This window comes from Rana temporaria, chromosome 1, assembly GCF_905171775.1.
Source record: "Rana temporaria chromosome 1, aRanTem1.1, whole genome shotgun sequence".
Taxonomy (NCBI): Eukaryota; Metazoa; Chordata; class Amphibia; order Anura; family Ranidae; genus Rana; species Rana temporaria.
The window spans coordinates 54145099-54164897 of record NC_053489.1 but is presented as its reverse complement, the minus strand read 5'-3'; the positions used below and the strand labels follow the sequence as shown (position 1 = coordinate 54164897).

General features: G+C 41.1%; 1 protein-coding gene across 2 annotated transcripts in view; it reads left to right on the top strand.

Moving 5' to 3' along the window:
• Positions 1–19799, top strand: part of NPR3 (natriuretic peptide receptor 3) — a 146648-nt gene that overhangs the window by 108494 nt on the left and 18355 nt on the right. For both annotated transcript variants that reach the window (XM_040338068.1, XM_040338059.1), the window contains exon 5: positions 8034–8128. In XM_040338068.1, coding sequence (XP_040194002.1) covers positions 8034–8128 — 95 coding nt within the window. The remainder of the gene's footprint in view (positions 1–8033; positions 8129–19799) is intronic.

Genomic DNA, 19799 nt, shown 5'->3' with positions numbered 1-19799 from the left:
TCATAACTGTGAAAGACAGAGTTTGATACAAACCAAATGGAGAATGTTCTTTGACCTCATTTTTCTGGATCTCTTGTGCTTTGCAAGGTTATATGCTGCTTATCTCAGAATACTGAGAAACCTTTCCAAATCTAATCTTCAATATGGAAACAATGGGATGCTCTTTACTGGATCCATGTATTGTTCCATGCGCTCATCGGTCTTTGAAAGACTACCAAGATTTCAGGATGACTGCCGAAAATATTTATTTTCTTTTTGATAGCTAACCTGCAATCTTCATTACCACTGAAATTCTGTTGAAAACAGAAGGTGTTATTTAAAGGAAAGGCATGGCCTTTTTGCAGATATGTAGGTCAGCCCTTTCACCTTAACCTCCCTGGCGGTATGATTTTGTCTGGAATTATGTACCAAAAGTGGTACAATTATTTTGCAAGGAAATTTGGCGTTTTATACTGTAGGCCTGCAATTCTTAGGAATAACTCATTTAAATCTGACCAAACAAGAGTCTAGTAGGCATCCCAGGTATGATTTTTTTTAAAAAACAAAATGATAAATTATAATATAATACATAATTATAAATAATTATAACAAATAATAATTTAATTATAATAAAAATTATTCAATAATGTAATCAACTAAAAATCACTGAAATTTGCTCAGTTGCAGAATTGTTGCTGTCATTACTTTTATTTTTTTATGACGAATTTCCCCACAAATCGCTATCGCTCAATTCTGCAAGTGATTATAATTTATTATCGCTGTTTTCTAGCGGCTCTAAAACCATTTTTGACATAAAGGGACACTTTTGGTTGCTATGGACAATCTACAGTTTGCAGGGAGAAAAAAAGGTTTTTATTATATAAAAGAACATGTAGGACACTGGGCAGACCACTAGGGACAAGGGGGGTGTGTATTTTTTACATACAGTACTGTAATCTATAAGATTACAGTATACTGTATGTAATGTGTTTGTTTACTTTTTTTGAATTTGGCGCCGTTCTCCGCCCCCGTTCGTCGTAACATCACAGGGAACAGAGATCGGCGGCACACGGGGACACTGTGAATCGAGCAAGGACCCGCTCGCTCACACAGCGGGGATGCATCGCAGGATCCAGGGACAAGGTAAGTAACTTTGTCTGTGGATGCTGCGAGAAGATAAGCCGCGCTGCTGCACGCTCTGCACATCTACCCCGAGGGTGACTCGGGGATACCAGTCCTAGCATGGAAAAACCACCCCGAGTCACGCTTGGGGATACTGCTAAGGAGGTTAAAGTGGACCTGAATTCAGACAGTCAAGAATGCCTATACAATAGCAAGCTACTCTTGTGTCTACAGTGTCTTGAAAAAGTATTCATACCCCTTGACATTATCCACGTTTTGTCATGTTACAACCAAAAACGTAAATATATTTTATTGGGATTTTATGTGATAGACCAACACAAAGTGGCACATAATTGCAAAGTGGAAGGAAAATGATAAATGGTTTTGCAAATTTTTTACAAATAAATATGTGAAAAGTGTGGAGAGGGCATTTATATTCAGCCCCCCTTGAGTCAATACTTTGTAGAACTGCAATTACAACTGCAAGTCTTTTTGGGGATATTTCTACCAGCTTTGCACATCTAGAGAGTGATATTTTTGCCCATTCTTCTTTGCAAAATAGCTCAAGCTCTGTCAGATTGAATGGAGAGCATCTGTGAACAGCAATTTTCAAGTCTTGCCACAGATTCTTAATTGGATTTAGGTCTGGACTTTGACTGGGTCTTTCTAACACATGTAAATGCTTTGATCTAAACCATTCCATTGTAGCTCTGGCTGTATGTTTAGGGTTGTTGTCCTGCTGGAAGGTGAACCTCCTCTCCAGTCTCAAGTCTTCTTCTAAGATGGCCCTGTATTTGGCTCCATCTTCCCATCAACTCTGAACAGCTTCCCTGTTCAAAGCTTGGGTTATTTTTTTATAACCTAAATCTGCTTCAAACTTCTCCTCAACTTTATCCCTGACCTGTCTGGTTTGTTCCTTTGCCTTTCATGGTGCTGTTTGTTCACTAAGGTGCTCTAACAAACCTCTGAGGGCTTCACAGAACAGCTGTATTTATACTGAGATTAAATTACACACAGGTGGACTTTATTTACTAATTAGGTGACTCCTGAGGGCAATTGGTTCCATTGGATTTTAGTTAGGGGGTATCAGAGTAAATGGGGCTGAATACAAATGCACACCACACTTTTCAGATATTTATTTGTAAAAAAAATTGAAAATCTATTTATAGTTTTCCTTCCACTTCACAATGTGCCACTGTGCTGATCTATCACATAAAATCCCAATAAAATACATTTATGTTTTTGGTTGTAACATGACTAAATGTGAAAAAGGGGTGTGAATACTTTTTCAAGGCACTGTTCAGCCACATATCTGTATACTTGCAGTGTGAATCCCAGGCAATGTACATTTATGACTGTTAGTCCCACAAGATTTGGTGAGGTCAGTACTGTGCTGCTTACTGTTCTCCTTGCTGTAGAGAAGAGGAATCAAAGCTGTGCCTCTACCAAGATGGCTGCCTCCACACAGAGACACAATGCTGGACAAAACATGGTATGTCTGTAAAGGGAAAAAGGTCAGTTGACAAGTGACCACTGACAGGTGACTATTCAGTTGACCTTTGCTTGTCTTGTGTAGCCAAAGTGCCCCCGGCCCTAGGCTCTCCTCCATAGGTTTCCTTGTGGATGATCTTTCTCTATTCATCACATACAGCTGTTTTTTTCTGCTCGGTCACTTTGGTCACTAGTATCCTAAATTTCTAATTGAGCTACATTGAAAATCCAAGCACTGCAATTAACACAATATTTATAAATTTCCAATACAAAAATGAAACATTGTAACAATGAATTGACCTCATTTTAAAATCTAGCTAAGGTAATCCAAGACATCCCCACATGCCATTTTGTAGCTTCTGGCACCAATCATCATGAGCTAACCTTTTCTTCCTGTTTGGAGATGCCAGCCCACTGATGCTGTTACATGGAATGAGGGATCACTGCCATCTCTCTCTGATTGTGTATTTTCCTATTATATTTAAACTGCTGCACAACGTAATTGTTTTTCCAGCTTTATAACTGCACCAAAATATTGGGGGCATTGTTTGCTTTAAGTGTAAATTTACACAAGTGCATACATTTCCCATTCGGATCGCGCTTCAGAGGCTACAGACAGGCAATGAGGAAGTGATGCAATGCCTCCTCGCCGCCTGTTTCGACCTAATTTTTGATTGCACATGTGCCTCAACCGGGTGCATTGCACACGGCTGCAGGGAGTTTGTAACACTTTCCCATTTGCTTGAGTGTGTTGTGTTCGGTGGGCTTCCCGCCCACCGAACACTAAATGTCAGATGAACTTTGCTGTGTAAACATCCCCGTCCACTGCTTATCCCTATGATTAAGCTCCAAGGGGTGGAGGCGGAACACGTTGGGGGCATGGCCTGGTTGGAGTCCAGGCTGACGTTGTCACAAACTATCGACCTGCGAGATTGTTCAGGAGACTTTATTTCATCCTCGTTCGCAGCCTATTGCAGCTTAAGGGAGGGGGGTTGTTGACAGGTCGCAAAAACGCAGATCAACCGCGCATTTTTGCCACCCACCACCTGCAAGTCTAAATGAAACTTTACTGAGCAGTTTTTATGGACATTGTTAAAGGGGTGGTTCCCCTAAAAATAAACTTTTGACATTGCATTTGCTACATTAATTACAATTAGAATTGGCTGGTTTTATTGAAAAAATACCTCCGTACGTAGCGTTTGCTATATTCGTTCCCACCGCCACTTCTGGGTACGATGCTGGCGGTGGGCGTTCCTAATTGATGGACAGGCATCCGACCGACGCATCCATCACGTCACGAGATACCGAAAGAAGCCGAACGTCGGTGCGCATGCGCCGTATAGAGCCGCACCGACGTTCGGCATCTCGTGACGCGATGGATGCGTCGGTCGGATGCCTGTCCATCAATTAGGAACGCCCACCGCCAGCATCGTACCCGGAAGTGGCGGTGGAAACGAATATAGCAAACGCTACGTACGGAGGTATTTTTTCAATAAAACCAGCCGATTCTAATTGTAATTAATGTAGCAAATGCAATGTCAAAAGTTTATTTTTAGGGGAACCACCCCTTTAAGAAAAAAATGTTGGCAAGTTTTAACGAATCCTTTTTTAAGGTTATTTTATGAAAACAAGCAATTCAGCCACTGACAATGTAGAAAAAAAAAGAAAAAGTAATTCAAACAATATGGAGAGTAAGGCTAGTACACTAGTGCAACTGCAATTTCATCTGATTTCTAATGCGATTCTGTAGTGCAAACAAGTAAAAGGATTGAGCCGGAAACTCTGTAGTTCTTATAGCGATTTTAATGGTTGGTTACATGAAGTGACAAGCAAGACAGCTGACTCGTTTCGACAACAGCCTTATGCCGCGTACACACGATCAGTCCATCCGTTGAGAACGGACCGATTTCATCGGTTAACCAATCGGTAAACCAATCGTGTCAGAATGCAGTGACGTAAAACACAAGAACGTGCTGAAAAAAACGAAGTTCAATGCTTCCAAGCATGCATCGACTTGATTCTGAGCATGCATGGATTTTTAACCGATGGTTGTGCCTACTAACGATCGTTTTTTTCCCATCGGTTAGGAATCATCAGTTAAATTTAAAACAAGTTTTTTTTTTTTTAACCGATGGTTAAATAACCAATGGCGCCCCCACACGATCGGTTTTGACCGATGAAAACGGTCTATCAGACCATTCTCATCGGTTTAACTGATCGTGTGTACGCGGCATTAGTCGTAGCATGTTAAACATAAAAATGGCAATACAGTTATACTCATACAAGCTCCACCCCAAAATGTATTTGCATGGTAAATTGAATTAACAATTAATTAAGTTAATTCAATTAACTGGACAATTAAGAGGAACACGATTTGTGGGACTTTAAAGGCGGAAATAGACCAGATAGATAGAAATATATACATTTAATAAGTTAACATTTTCTTAGAATAAATACATGAAATAACATTCACATAATGGATCTTTGAATTATACAGACATAAATGAAATGCACATCTGATTAGTCTCTACATGTTTTGCCATTTGGTGGCTTCTTCAGGAGGACTTTGATATCAGGCGCAATATATATGATCATTAAAATTAGAAAATATTTTAAAGAAATAAGACACAAAAATACAAATAAAGAAACAAAATACAAAGAAATTTCAAAATCTTCGAGACCAGTGTATACACAGGTCAGTTTCCAAACCAATGCTTAAAGCGGAGTTCCACCCAAAAGTGGAACTTCCGCTTAAACCACTCCTCGCCCCCTTACATGCCACATTTGGCATGTAATTTTTTTGGCGGAGGGGGGGGAAGTGGGGGCTTCAGTAGAAGTGGGACTTCCTGTCCCACTTCTTCCTTCCGCCCAGGGACTGATTAGACAATACGTCATATCGCCTACGGCGGCCCCTCCCTGTAGGCAATCCCCTGGCACACGTGAAAAGTCTCCGGCAATCGCCTGACCACTCATAGAGCGGTCAGGCGATGGAGGCGACGGCAGGGAGGGGGGGAGAGGGGCGGAGCTCCGGGCAGGGCATTACTGGACAGTGGAGCAGGTAAGTGTATGTTTATTAAAAGCCAGCAGCTATGCTTTTTGTAGCTGCTGACTTTGAATAAACATAAAAAAAGTCTGGAACTCCGCTTTAAGCTTTGTGATTTCTGCCCAAATCTGGAAGATTATGACATTTCTTTGTATTTTGTTTCTTTATTTGTATTTGTGTGTCGTATTTCTTTAATATACTTTCTCATTTTGGTGATCATATATTCCACCTGATATCAAAGTTTTCCTAAAGAAGCCATCAAATGGCGAAACATGTAGAGACTAATCAAATGTCCATTTCTGTCTGTATATTTCGATGATCCATTATGTTAATGTTATTTCATGTATTTATTCTAAGAAAATTTTAACTTATTAAATGTATATTTTTCTATCTATCTGGTCTTTTTGCGCCCACAAATATTATTCCTCTATTCTGTACTTTTCAAGGGATGTGGCGCTATATAATGTTTTTTCAGTAGCCGAGCTCTCAAAAATGTATTTTCCTGGGCAATTAAGAGGTTAATATCAAGATGCCAAAATGCAGGAAAAGGATTGAGACAAAAGATATACATCACCTGACATGTTTCAAAAGATCTAAAAGCACAGTGGAAAACTATACATGATCACCCTACACACACACGGGCAAGGAAAAATAAATACAATTCTGTACTGCAACTGTAATTTTGGAGGAGGAGGATTAGAATAGTTGGGGGGGGGGGGGGTGCATTGATGGGTTTTTGATTAATTTGACTTGAAGTCTATGAACATTTCACTGCATCGCACCAAAGTAGCACAGGACCCTGCCCCAAAGTTGCATCACAGCTGCACTGCATTGATGTGGACAGGCACCATTAAAATGTATTTGATTTCCATTGTCCTGTTATTCTGTGTGACCCAAGTCGCATCTACAATCACACCAGTGTAAACCTGGCCTTATATCCAAATTCCAACCACCCATCTAATTTTTTTAAATTTTAACATTTACTCCCCAACAAATACAGATCCAGCTAGAAAACCACATGTAATTGTTCCCAATGGCCAGATCCTGTGTGTCAGGACATGGCAGGGTGTCAGCAGGACAGAACATTTGGGAAAAGTTCTACAACAGTGACAAAGGCAGAAAAAAACTTTTCAAAAACTAACTTAAAAATACAAAGTTTTAGTTAGAGTTTGAATTTAGATATAGATTTATTTTCTAGAGACTAAGGGGCAGATCCAGAAAGAAATACTTTTGCGCAGCATATCAGAGATACACTACGCCGCCGTACCTTACCTGGCGCATTTTCGAATCCTCGGCGAGTTAAGGCGGCGTAGTGTATTTCTGGCGCCGTATTTCAAATTGGGCGGGTTGGGGGCGGGTTTCATTTAAATGAAGCGCGTCCCAGCGCAGAATGAAAAACGCATGCGTCGTTCTTAAATTTCCCGCCGTGCATTGCGCTAAATGACGTCGCAACAACGTCATTGTTTGAACTTAGACGTGACTTACGTCCATCCCTATTCACGGACGACTTACACGAAAAAAAAAAATTCAAATTTCGACGCGGGAACGACGGCCATACTTTAACATGGCAAGTCTATCTATACGCCGCAAAATAGCAGCTTTAACTATACGCCGGAAAAAGCCGAATAGAGACGACGTAAGAGAATGCGACGGCTGCGCGTACGTTCGTGGATCGTCGGAAAAAGCTAATTTGCATACCCGACGCGGAAAACAACGCAAACTCCACCCAGCGAACGCCGAAGTATTGCATCTACGATCCGAAGGCGTACGAAACTGTACGCCTGTCGGATCGAACCCAGATGCCGTCGTATCTTGGTTTGAGCATTCAAACTAAAGATACAACGCGGGAAATTTGAAAGTACGCCGGCGTATCAGTAGATACGCCGGCGTACTTGCTCTGTGGATCTGCCCCTAAAATGATAGCTGTTAAGTAAAATAGAACAGATGGATTTGGGTGCAAAAGAAGGGCAGTTGGGAGTTATAATTTTAGATTAAAATAGTCAGATAATGGATTTCTGTATTTTTTTTTTTGCGCAATATTATTATTTTTATATATATATGGACATGTTACTTATGGCTTGCTTATCCTCTAGGTGAATTTGATCTAGTACTCAGTCTCTTTGCTCTCGTCTTTAATAGTATCTTTTTCATAGTATCCGTGATACACAGGGTCCAGTTTTGTGTTCCTGAAAGCGAAGCAGGCTTCAGGTTTTAGGAATGCAGACAGTGGGATGAAATTTCAATTCAGCTTGTAAAGCCAATGAAAATCTTGGAGTCTGATGAGATTTCCTGTTGTATCGCTTGCGAGAAATCTGCAGACTCACTTTTTTGTGTTTGACTTGGACACTTAGGTATTTGAAGTAATTTGTTTTCTAATTCCTTGCATGCCATTCCACAGGTATTGCCGGTCAGGTGTCCATCGATGCTAATGGAGACCGCTATGGGGATTTCTCAGTGATTGGCATGACGGACCTGGAAACAGGTACACAAGAGGTAAGATGAAATGCTTGCTTTCTGGAAGCTTGGACCTGGCTGTACTCCTCTCTCCACATGTGTGCACAACCACTAACTATTTGAGAATTGACCAAGAAATGTTAGAAAATACGCTAATGCACTTAAGGGGCCACAAAGCTTTCTTTTAAAGTGCATGTAAACCCTAACAATATACTTCTCTTATTTGCTCCCGTTTGGTCTGCTGAGTATACCATTGGAAGGGTTTTGTTAGATCTGTTCGATAAGTGCAAAAAATACCTGTACCTTTTTTTAGAAATTGTGTGATCTGATATCTTCCTGTGCTCTCTGTCAGTGCACAAGCAGGGGTTGTAAAAATGAGGCTTGCTGAAAAGATGAGGAGAGGTAATCCATCAGAAATTAAGTAGGCAGGGCTGACACCACATGAGAATAAAACACAGGTGCCACTCTAAGTGCAGTAAGAGAGCAAATTTCACATTTCACAGATGGACTCACAAGAGAAAAATGGTAACATGCATTTAGGCATGATTTGCCAGACATCCGTGAGGTCGGTTCATCCAAGGGTCTGCTTGCTGCTGAGGGCTCAGAGTGGGCTGCGCCGGTGATCGCCGACACTTTCTGGGTCCGAAACACACGCAGAGGGAGCTGGGGGATGCCGTCACTTCCGGGTAGGAGGGGAACCAATAGGCAAAGCGTTTGCGGAGCATGCGCTCCTTCTTCAGGCTACCACATGCATAGGAAATCAGAATTGTGTTATCAAAGAGAATCATAGAAGTATGCTATTTTGGTGGCACATTACAGCAACTTTTTCAAACAGTAGTGACTGCCATACCTAACTCTGCACTCCAACATCCTAGCACAGCCAAGGCAACAGGCAAGAAAGAAAATGAGTTACTAAGCTCTGGAACAGCTGCACTTGCAAAGTGTACAGTCCAATTGCCTTTAGTAAATGAACCTCAGTGTAGGGCTGTATGCTGCTCACTGCCATTCTGAGGCGAACAGTTCAACACTGTTGATTTTTGAAAAATGGGAATATTGGGTTTTGGGGCAAGTTTATTAGAATTTTTTAGCTTTTAATCTAATGTTTTTATACATTTTATTATTTATATTACACATATCAACACTTTCTGTACACCCATCAAGCTAGTTTGCAAAGCATTTGGCTTCTCCAAAAAGAGAGAACAGAGGTAGCTTTCCTCTTTCTGACTGTCTGTACTTGAATCTCTCAGTAGCCCTCTCTGAACAGAACAAATAGAGACTGTTCCTCACTTAGCAGCCCATCTGTCATTAATTGTGTACAGTTTTAAAGGGACATATAAATGTGCACCACTTTACAGATGGGCCCCAACGATAGCTGGCTTAGTACTGCTAAATAGGTGCTAGGTACTTTATAGTCACCTCCAGGGGTACCCTTTGTCAGTAATCCATATGCCCACCCACTATTAGGGTTATATACATAGACATTCCTTTAAATAATGTTGCTATTTCTTCCACTGTTTATACCAGTAAAATTTTGGTTTACCTTTATTGCAGTTAGTTTGTTGGCATATCATGGTTTCTGTTTCATCCGATTTTGCCTGGCCTGTTTAGATATGCTCAGTTGTCTATCTACTGTTTTATGCATTGTCTAATTTGCCTTGCCACAAAATATCTATTTAGACTACTATCAAGTTGCTTGTGGCCTATTTTCAGAGCTTTAACGTAGACTGGTAGCATACTAATGCCTAAGCGACACAGGTGTAAATGGCCTTTAACCTATAACCAGCTGTTTCAGTGTGGAGGCGGAGCAGTTTAAAGAGTTGTGGCAGAACAGAGATCACCCATTATATCAAGCGACTCCTGCCTAATTTTTTTTGTAAGATTTCATAACTACTTGACTGGAGAAATAGATCTGAGCATAACAAATAAAGCACTACTACATAAAGGCGCTAAACATTTTCTTTAAAATAGCTTTTTCATCTCCTGTGAAATTTAAGGGAAGACTGTACTGCACATCCTCTCTTTGAAGAAGTTTAACTTTGTTTAGGAAAACCTCTCACATTTCAGGGTTTATCTGCTCATTCCCACTGTGCTCATTCTACTGCTCAGTAACAGGCCAATTTGGATGGCATCTGCCTGTTCGCCAAACAAAAAATCAATTATTATGGAAAGCAATAAAAGGCACTCCTGCTTTGTTTTTTTTTTAAAACAACAATGATGTAAGCAGTTTATATTAAATGCTGGCTGTGGCATCTGTATCACATTCATGTGTAACCTGGTCATGTTCTTCTTAGATGTAAACCAGATAGCTGTACGCTTTGTGCCCATAAATATTTATATGATTCCAGAGAGCAGCATCATTCTGTTTTAACAAGATATGACAGACCACATACTGTTAGGGTCATTTCGGAACTCCAGAATAAAATAAATGCATAGTGCACAGCCTCGTTATTGTAGAGTGCAGCTTTGTCTGCTGTGAGCGGACCTTCATCTCCTGGAATGTGTCTTCCTAACCCCCCACCTACTTCCAGTATCCATGATGGACACTTTTTTGTTTCAGATTTCAGCCTACTAGCACTTCACAACCACCACATTCTTTAGTTTAGGCTGACCAGACATCCCGATTTCTGGGGACAGTCCCCATATAGAGGACACTGTCCCTGGATCAAGTCTGTCCCTGGTTTTGTCCCCGGATTGGATTTGAACAGGGGCTGAGGTCATTTCAAAGACAGTCAGTGTAGAATAAAAAAAAAATATATCAGAATTACACACCCGTCACTCCACCACTCCTACTAGCATAGGGGGTCTATTTTTTCTATTATCTGTGCCCCTTTCTGATGATCATGTGCTGGTCAGGGCGGAGGGAATATTTCTTCAGTTTCGGGTGCATGCCCATCCAGCTCCGCTCACATGTTCTTCTGCCTTGGCTCAAATCCCGGCCAGCCGTCTGCCTGTTTATCTCCTTGCCTTCCCTGGTGGAGTGATCTTCCTCCGCTCCCCACCCAGTAGCCGGGGCCTGGAGAGTAATGCCACGTACACACGATCCGAAAATCGTACGACAGATCGTACGACTTTTTTCGTTTACTAGTCGCAAGTAGAAATTTAATAGGTTACTAAAGTCACAAAAATTCTCGTACGACAGAAAAAAAAATTATATATAATATTTGTGTAGTATTTTCGGACGACAACAGTACTGACCAAACGAAAATCGTACGATCTGGTATCGTACGAGGAAAATTTTTGTGCATGTCCGATAAAATAATATCGGATGAACTAAAATGATCGGCTCGTCCAGCCCTGTACTAACAATCCGATTATCGGACGATTCTTCCTCGGACGACATTTTTCGTACAATATTCGGATCGTGTGTACATGGCATAAGACTTGACAGGCTGTGAGGCGGGCGGCGGTGGCGACAGGTAGAGAGTCGCTGATTGCCGCCATTACTAGTAAAAAAAAAAAATATGTCCCTGGATTTAATTTTCAAAATCTGGTCACCTTACTTTAGTTACAACATACAATTTAACGAATTGCTTTTTTTTTTATGGTAATCTTTCTTTTATTTTGACCCTAGCAGATGTTTTCAAATGAAAAGTCACTCAACAAACACATGTCTCTATATAGTCTCTTTTAAATTTCTTGGTAATTAAAAGTATAAAGATTCTGCGGTGAGGCCTCCATGTTCCTTTGTAGGGTTTTATTAGAATCACGTAATGAGTGATATTTTTGTAATTTTAGAACATCTCAGGTTGATTGACGGGAGTTTTAAAATTGGCCTTTGTATGATTAAGCTAATTTCATCTAATCTACTTGTGGACCAAATACATACCTGGTATTGCCTACAGAACATCAGGTAGCCCTAGTACCAGGCATATCTAGGACGTTCTACCCCCACTTCAACAATCCATAACCCAATTCCAACATCCAACCCTACTGGTACTGATAGTAAATTTTACAGCTGAGGCTTCACTCTATACATAAGCCACTGACAGTAGCTCGTTTTTCAGTGATGCTGAAACCGCTTGCTAGCATGACCACTGATAGCATGACCACTGATAAACACAATATAACAATGTGGCTGTATTAGTTGCAGCGGTGAAATGCAGATTGCTGATTTTCGCTTCTAACTGCAGCTTGGAACAGCTGATTTCCAATATTGTACATGGGCCTGAAACAATGCTCTAGCTATGGCCTCTCGAATGAACTCCTGAGACTGAGACTACATCCTCAAGGATATCTAGTACACAGGACTCAGGATCAGAGGGGATGTTAGACTAAAATACTTTATTGATCATATCCAGAATCCCCATCCAATAAAGGTGGTGTTTGGGACACCTCCACAGCAAATTAATCAAGTCCCCATGATCCCTACTGCATCTGCTACAACATTTTAGATATATTTGAATCCTATTTGCTTCCATTTGGTCTGTTGAATTTACCATTGAAAGCATTTTGAGACTGTTTGATACATGCTAGAAATCTAGTGAGCTGGGTTTTTCTCGAGCAATGTTATCAGTCCTGTCTATTTTCCTTCTGTAAACTGTAAAGCTAGGGAGACATTTTGTACTCCCTACTATGCTACGTCCCCATAGAGTGAGTGAGTGTTGTCACCCTAGTTCATGCTGCAGGAAGACCAAGTAAAAATAAAGGAGAAATAGCCTAAAAAATAAGAAAACTAATACAGGCCCCACATCTGAGGACTGATAAGCTGCAATGCATTACATTTTTTTCCCCTTAATCTTCCTGTAGTTCTGGATATATCGATGATATTAATATGAGGTTTGCACTAAAGCTAGCCCTTTTATGCATTTATTTGAGTGCTCTATTGGAATTGTCTCAAACTGTCCCAGTTTTACATCGAGGGCCTGAGCTATACCTATAAAAATCACCCACTGGGTTCATGGTTCTTTGAAAGTGGAAATCTCCTTTAATTAAGTAAATAGTGAAACAAAGCCAGGACATTCTGAATTTCTGGAACAAGAAGGCTGGGACTGTAAAATTGCTTCCTCTACGGATTTTAAGGAGTATAGCTATCCCAGACACAGGCCAGAATCCCCCATCAGGGCAATAAATATGTTTTATTGTCCTGAAATTGCTGCAAGTTTTGATAAACCCTCAGCATTTTTTTTTCCTTTTTTTTTTGCTGGCTGTCTCTAAAGTGTTTTTGCATAATTGACATTCTTCGGGCAAAAATATGCGAAGGACAAAAATGCAAACAATCAGTGTGTTCTCTGCTCTTCTACGGAATGGAACCAGGTTCTGAAATATTATCATTAAATTATGATTACTTAAGGATCAGTCACACTTTGGTTGCACAGTGCGAGTCTGTGTTAATCATGTACATGTTCCTACCACAGTCTAAACACGCTCCGACCACAATTTAGTAAAAGAAGCCACAAACAGAATTTAGAATAATAAAATCTAGTCTCGTATTTGGCTATTACATTTGCTGTATTTTTCACATATAGGAAAAATGTGAGAAGTATTTACTTTTAATTTTTTTCAGCTTTTGGTTAGCTTCTATCTAGAATGAATGGGGCCAAGTCAAAGAAGCAAGCTTTGCTCGTCTAGTGTCTGGAGACCCACCAGGCAGAATTTGTCTGTTAAATTTGAATTCCAGCTTATACTGTGTTCTTGTGACACAATACAAAAGTGCAAGGACTTCTGCACCCTACTATTTATGTTGTCATCTGGGGCCCTAAAGACTTTACTTGGTCACAATTTAGTTTCATCCTACTCCCACAGCCCCCTTTGATCTCCTTTTGTCTAACTAAGCTCCACTGTGAAATTACAGTTCTGGAAGATTTTAAAAGAAGCTGTATGGCTTCTACCGCTCTATGGTTTCTGCAGGTAGACGGAAGTGGGGGAATGCAGGTCACCGCACCATAATTAACTCCAGGTGCCTTGAGAAATAAACATACTTCAGGTGAACACTTGGAAACATGTTGGCAAACTTTATTTCAGATCCTTACTTTACTTGCCAAGTATCCTTTAGCAAAATGATTAGTAGCTTAGTGGTTAGCACCTTACAGCATTGGGGTCCACGGTTTGAATCCCAGTGCTTGCATTGTTTTCTTCTGGGTACTCCGGTGTCTGTCCAAATACATTTTGGTAGGTTAATTGGCTTGGAATTTCACTACTTGTAATCACCATGTCAAGCTCAATGTCATAATTAGAAAAGCTTCTGCCTTGGTGCTCCCTTATAACTGCAACAATGCTATTAAAGGGATAGTCTATATGTTAACTGCTGTTCTAAAATATATAAAAGTGAATCAAATTGTGAAAAAAAACAAAAACATCCTGTGATAATACAAAGAAAAATATTTTAATTAAGGTTTTGTTCACATATGCTGTGGCCGCGGCTTACAGCATGAGGTCCGGTGTGTCCCTTTTCACTGATTCAGATGCGAATCAGGTCAGAATTTTTGCCTGAATTTACACCTGAATCGGACCAGAAGACATACAGGACCCTTCTTCAATGCAGACTGCGGCCGCCCCGGAGATGTGTGAACCCGGCATCATGAAAATGTAATTTGCATTGAACATTTTTCTTTGTTTTATCACAGTTTCTTGTTTCTTAGTTTTTTTTCACAATTTTTTATCCACTTTTATCTATTTTAGTGCAGCACTTAATATATACATATATATATATATATATATATATATATATATATATATATATATATATATATATATATATATATATATATATATTAGCTGAATACCCGGCGTTGCCCGGTCTTCCTATCTTAACCTTTTGGGGAGGAAAATCATAGTAATATAAATATACCCATCTTTTATATAAGGGTGTAGGTAAGGGTTAATTTAACTGTCATATATTTTTATTTGGCAGATAAGTAATATGTGTACCAGGTATTATTGAAATATCTCCAGGCGTACAGAAGTTATGTGGGAACATACATTTCCCATTGATTTGCATGGGACTTTAAACACAAACCCTGACCCTCACAAATGGGGGTAGTTAAGGGATAAATTAACTATCCTATAGTTTAAGTGGACATATAAGTAACATGTGACCAAGTGTTATGGAAATATCTACAGCCGTTTGGAAGTTATGAAGTAACATGTATTTCCCCATAGAGTTGAATGGGACTTTAAAGAAAAACCCCGACCATGGCAAATGGGGGTGGTTAAGGGTTAAACCACCTATCCTATGTTTGTTGCTGACATATAAGTAACATGTGTGCCAAGTTTCATGTTAATATCTTTAGCCGTTTGGACGTGATGCTGGAACATACATACATACATACACACACTTGAGTTTTATATATATAGATATATATATACCTTGATAAATATCCCACGGTGTGCTAGCAACTAAGATTTATTCTGTTGTGTGGCTATTTTCTGTAGACATAATAAAGGGATACCAATACTGGACTCCTTAACCCCCGATCCCTGTTGTTTTTTTTTTTTTTCTAAAGTGTATTTTGTGCGTGTACTCGAGAGAGGAGCCGGACTGCAGGAGTTGGGAGTAGGCAGGCCTCCCCCAGAGGCAATCTGCCACCTTTCTCCATGCCCCGGGTGGCAATGGCCGGTGTGTGAGGGGGTCCTCCCACATAGCCCGCCCTACCTGCTCCGCTTTGAAGCCCAACGGGGCAGAGGGACTCCCTATAAGGGAGTGAGAGGATATAGCCCGCTCAACCAGCCCTGTTAGTCCTTCGCCTCTCTTTTTAGAGACCGCGTGGTCAAAGTGCGTGCATGTTAACCCAATTTCGAGTGCGTGTGTAAGTGTGGTGGTTTTTGTGGGAGGGGGGTGGGCGTACTAAGCACAGGCTTACCTCGAAACTCAATTCACATGTAGCCAATCCCTGTTGTACTACTCCTTACCCCCCGATTCCTGTTGAGGTGTCCACTGATTTGAAATCCCCACTTTTCTCCCTCTTCTCCATGCAACGCTTCCAAGACAGACCAGATCAATCCATTGTGACAGCGCTGGTCAATCAGAATCGATCTGGTCCTTTCCAGAAGTGCTGCACAGAAAAGATGGAGAAGAGTGGGGATTTCAAATCCCTAGACTGCTGGACCGACTGCATTGATGCTGACAACCCCGGAAAGCCCGGGGGTAGGTACAGCAGGGGTAGGGAAGGTGTCCAATGTTAGTTTACCTTCACATTTTATTTGTAAGGGTGAACTAAGGCTCCTTTCACACAAGCAAAAACACAGTTTTTTTTATGTTCCTTGCATTTTATTGGGTATTTTTTTTTTGTAAAGTGAAGCTATACCTTATTTACTAAGCTCTGGAATAAATGCATTTGCAGAGTGTGTCTGCACTTGCAAAGTGTACAGTCTATTCGCTTTTCGTAGATCTACCTCATGGTGTCAGACCTGCCAGCTTTCAATCTGCTACCTTCCCAATCTCCTTAATTGCACAGCATGGGGATTAGCTGTTCTGTGATGCAAGATAGGAACTGGCAGGACTCCTCGAGATTACCTGGGATGTATGCACAGGACAGGTCTGCTCTGACATACAGGTGTTTTTTTTTAAACTTATCAAACAGATATAACAGAAGCGGAACTAAAATTCTGTTGTTGTTCACTGCAAACAGGAAGTTTTTTTTAGTGCAGAAGAGACATGCAATGGTGTAGAATAGTTTTTAGGCAGAAATATTAGTAGTAGTTTAAAATATAATTTGAGAGTTAAAATTTTTGAGGGTGTAAACTGATTTATATTGGATAGAAAAACTGATTTATATTGAGTATTAGAAACATGAAAAGGTATAAAAAAAGGGAAGAAAGATATACATTCATATAATTCAGTTTGCAAAGCATGGAGGTCTCTCTTAAGAAAAAAAAGTTTATAATTTTTCACACAGGGGACCATCTGTGTATAACTGACTAAATAATGCCCACATCTACTAGCAAATGAAGATAATGATAGGGGGTGTATTTACCAAAACTGGAGCGTGCAAAATCTGGTGCTGCTGAGTGAGTGTGAGTGAGAAACTTAAATAGCGCAACACATGCAAACTGAATCGCCTCTGGGCACTTGTAGGTAGATTCACGTAGGGGCGCCTAAAATTAAGGTCGGCGTAGCCTAGCGTGTTTACACTACGCCACCTTAAGTAAGAGAGGAAAGTACATGATTCAGAAAGCACTTACCTCCTTACTTAGGGTGGCGTAGTGTAAACACGGCGGGCGTAAGGGCGCCTAATTCAAATGGGTTGGGGGGGGGGCATGTTTAATGCCAATGAGGCTTGACCTCACGTTTTTTGATGTTTTTTCTTACTGCGCATGCGCCGGGTGCCTACATTTCCCAGGGCGCATTGTGGCTAAGTACGCCGTACGGGCCTATTGATTTCGACGCGGACGTAAACGACGTAACTCCCGATTCGCGGACGACTTACGCAAACGACGTAAAAAATTCGAACCTCGCGGCGGGAACGGCGGCCATACTAAGGCCTTATGGAAACTACGTTAACCCTCAGAAGAGATGGGTTTTTATTTTTCTTCTGAAGGCCAGGTAGTTCACCTCCGATCGGATGCAGGTTGGTAGAGCGTTCCATAGTCTAGGTCCTTGGACTGCAAATCTTCGTTCTCCTTTGGACTTGTATCTGGCTAGAAATCAACCAGCTTCCAGGTTTTAGGGAAGGTGACCCCCCTGACATGCCACATTTGGCATGTCATTTTTTTGGGGGGCGGGCGGAAACTCTCTTTTTAGAGGGTTCCAGCTCCCACTTTCTCTCAGGGCTCCGCTGCGCCGGAAGGAAGTTCACCCCTTCCTCTCGGCAATCATCTGGGACACGTCACAGGTCCCAGACGATTGCCCAGCCAATCACAGCGTGCAGCGCGGCTTGCGAAGCCACAGACGGGCACCCACAGTCACGATGCCGGCGCCATAGAGAGGAGATGGAGAGGAGCGGGGCTTTGCACGCCTGCATCGCTGGACTGTGGGACAGGTGAGTGTCAGCAGCTAAAAGTCAGAAGCTACACTTTTTGTATTGGTGGAACTCCGCTTTAATTGAACAAGCTGAAGTTAGAAGTTGATTGGCTTCTACTGTATTCACAGCTGCACCAGATTCTGAGTGCTCCAGTTTTAGGAAATCTCCCCCAATGTGACTCATCCTGCTATCTGTACAGTCCCATCTCCCTACTGCTCGGGTTTGTTTTAGGACAGCTGTAAAATGAGCCAGGAAAAGTTGTCTATTTTGAACTCCCTGATTGCTTAGTTGATAACATAAATACAGTAGATTGATTAAACAAAAAAGGGTAAATTATTTTAAAACACCAATTCATAATCCTCAATTATATATATTTAATGTATATTGTCCTGGATTAGAAACTGAAGCCTCGTACACACGACCGAGAAACTCGACGGGCGAAACACATCGTTTTCCTCGTCGAGTTCCTTGTTAGGCTGTCGAGAATCTCGGCAAGCCAAATTTCCCCAGTCCCGTCAAGGAAAAAAAAGACATGCTCTCTTTTTGGCTCGACGAGATCCTCAACAGTTTCCTCGTCGAAAAGTGTACACACGACCGGTTTCCTTGGCAAAAAAAAAATCCCAGCAAGTTTCTTGCTGGTTTTTGCCGAGAAACTCGGTCGTGTGTACGAGGCCTGAGAGGTGATATGTTAGAAAATGGTACAGGGGAGACATCTACTGCCGGAACTGAGAGAAGTAAGTGAATGATATAAAGGATTCCTAGAGCCCATTTAATGAAATTAGAGCCTGTCCGTATGAACATTTCAGGCAGGGCTATGTATTGTAGAGTTGGTAAGAATTGTATGTTAATTGTGCGAATTTCCATGTGTCTGGTCCTATGGCGAGCCTCTGGAAAGTTGAGTAACTGTTTAGAATCCCATCCTGTGTCTGAGGCCCCGTACACACGACCAGTTTCCTCGGCAGAATTCAGCTTCCGACCGAGTTTCTGGCTGAATTCTGCCGAGGAAACTGGTCGTGTGTACAGTTTCGGCCGAGGAAGCCGACGAGGAGCTCGACGAGGAAATAGAGAACATGTTCTCTATTTCCTCGTTGTTCTATGGGAGCTCTCCTCCCGCCGAGGTCCTCGGCGGCTTCAGGGCTGAACTGGCCGAGGAACTCGACGTGTTTGGCACGTCGAGTTCCTCGGCCGTGTGTACGAGGCTTTATTCTTGTTTTCCAGAGCCCAGTATAAGCCAGGCAGGATAGTGTCTGGTTTCTTTTTTCAAACTACCCTTGGGCTGCATAATGAAAAGTGATGCCATTGCCCAAACAATAAACCGCCCTTCAATATTGATTTTTCCAGTACATACTAAATAAACTGGACTAGTTGCTATAACTTGATTTGATTTGCAGTACTCTATATTAATTACCCTCTTTAAGATAAATCCATAAATTAAAAAATATATATTTTGTGTGAACGTTGCTAAGTTTCCTCACCCATAAAATTTTCTGACTTTTGATATTTCAGTAGAGGGATCACCTCACTGGAGAGAAATCCTCTCATTGTGGATACAGACCTTAAATAAAAACCTGGCATTGGCTCTAACCCTTTTACATTCTGTACAAAAAATATTTTTGACTGGAGTGGATATAAAAGTTGTACGTAAACCCTGTCAATGAACTGCTAATATTTGCTTCCTTTTGGTATGTTAAATATACCTTTGAAAAAGTTTTGTTATATCTTTTTAATGAGTGAAAAAATACCTGCCAGGAATCCAGTGCCGTCTTGTGCACTATTTTCTCAAGCAGTCCTATCAGCCCTGCCTAGGGTAC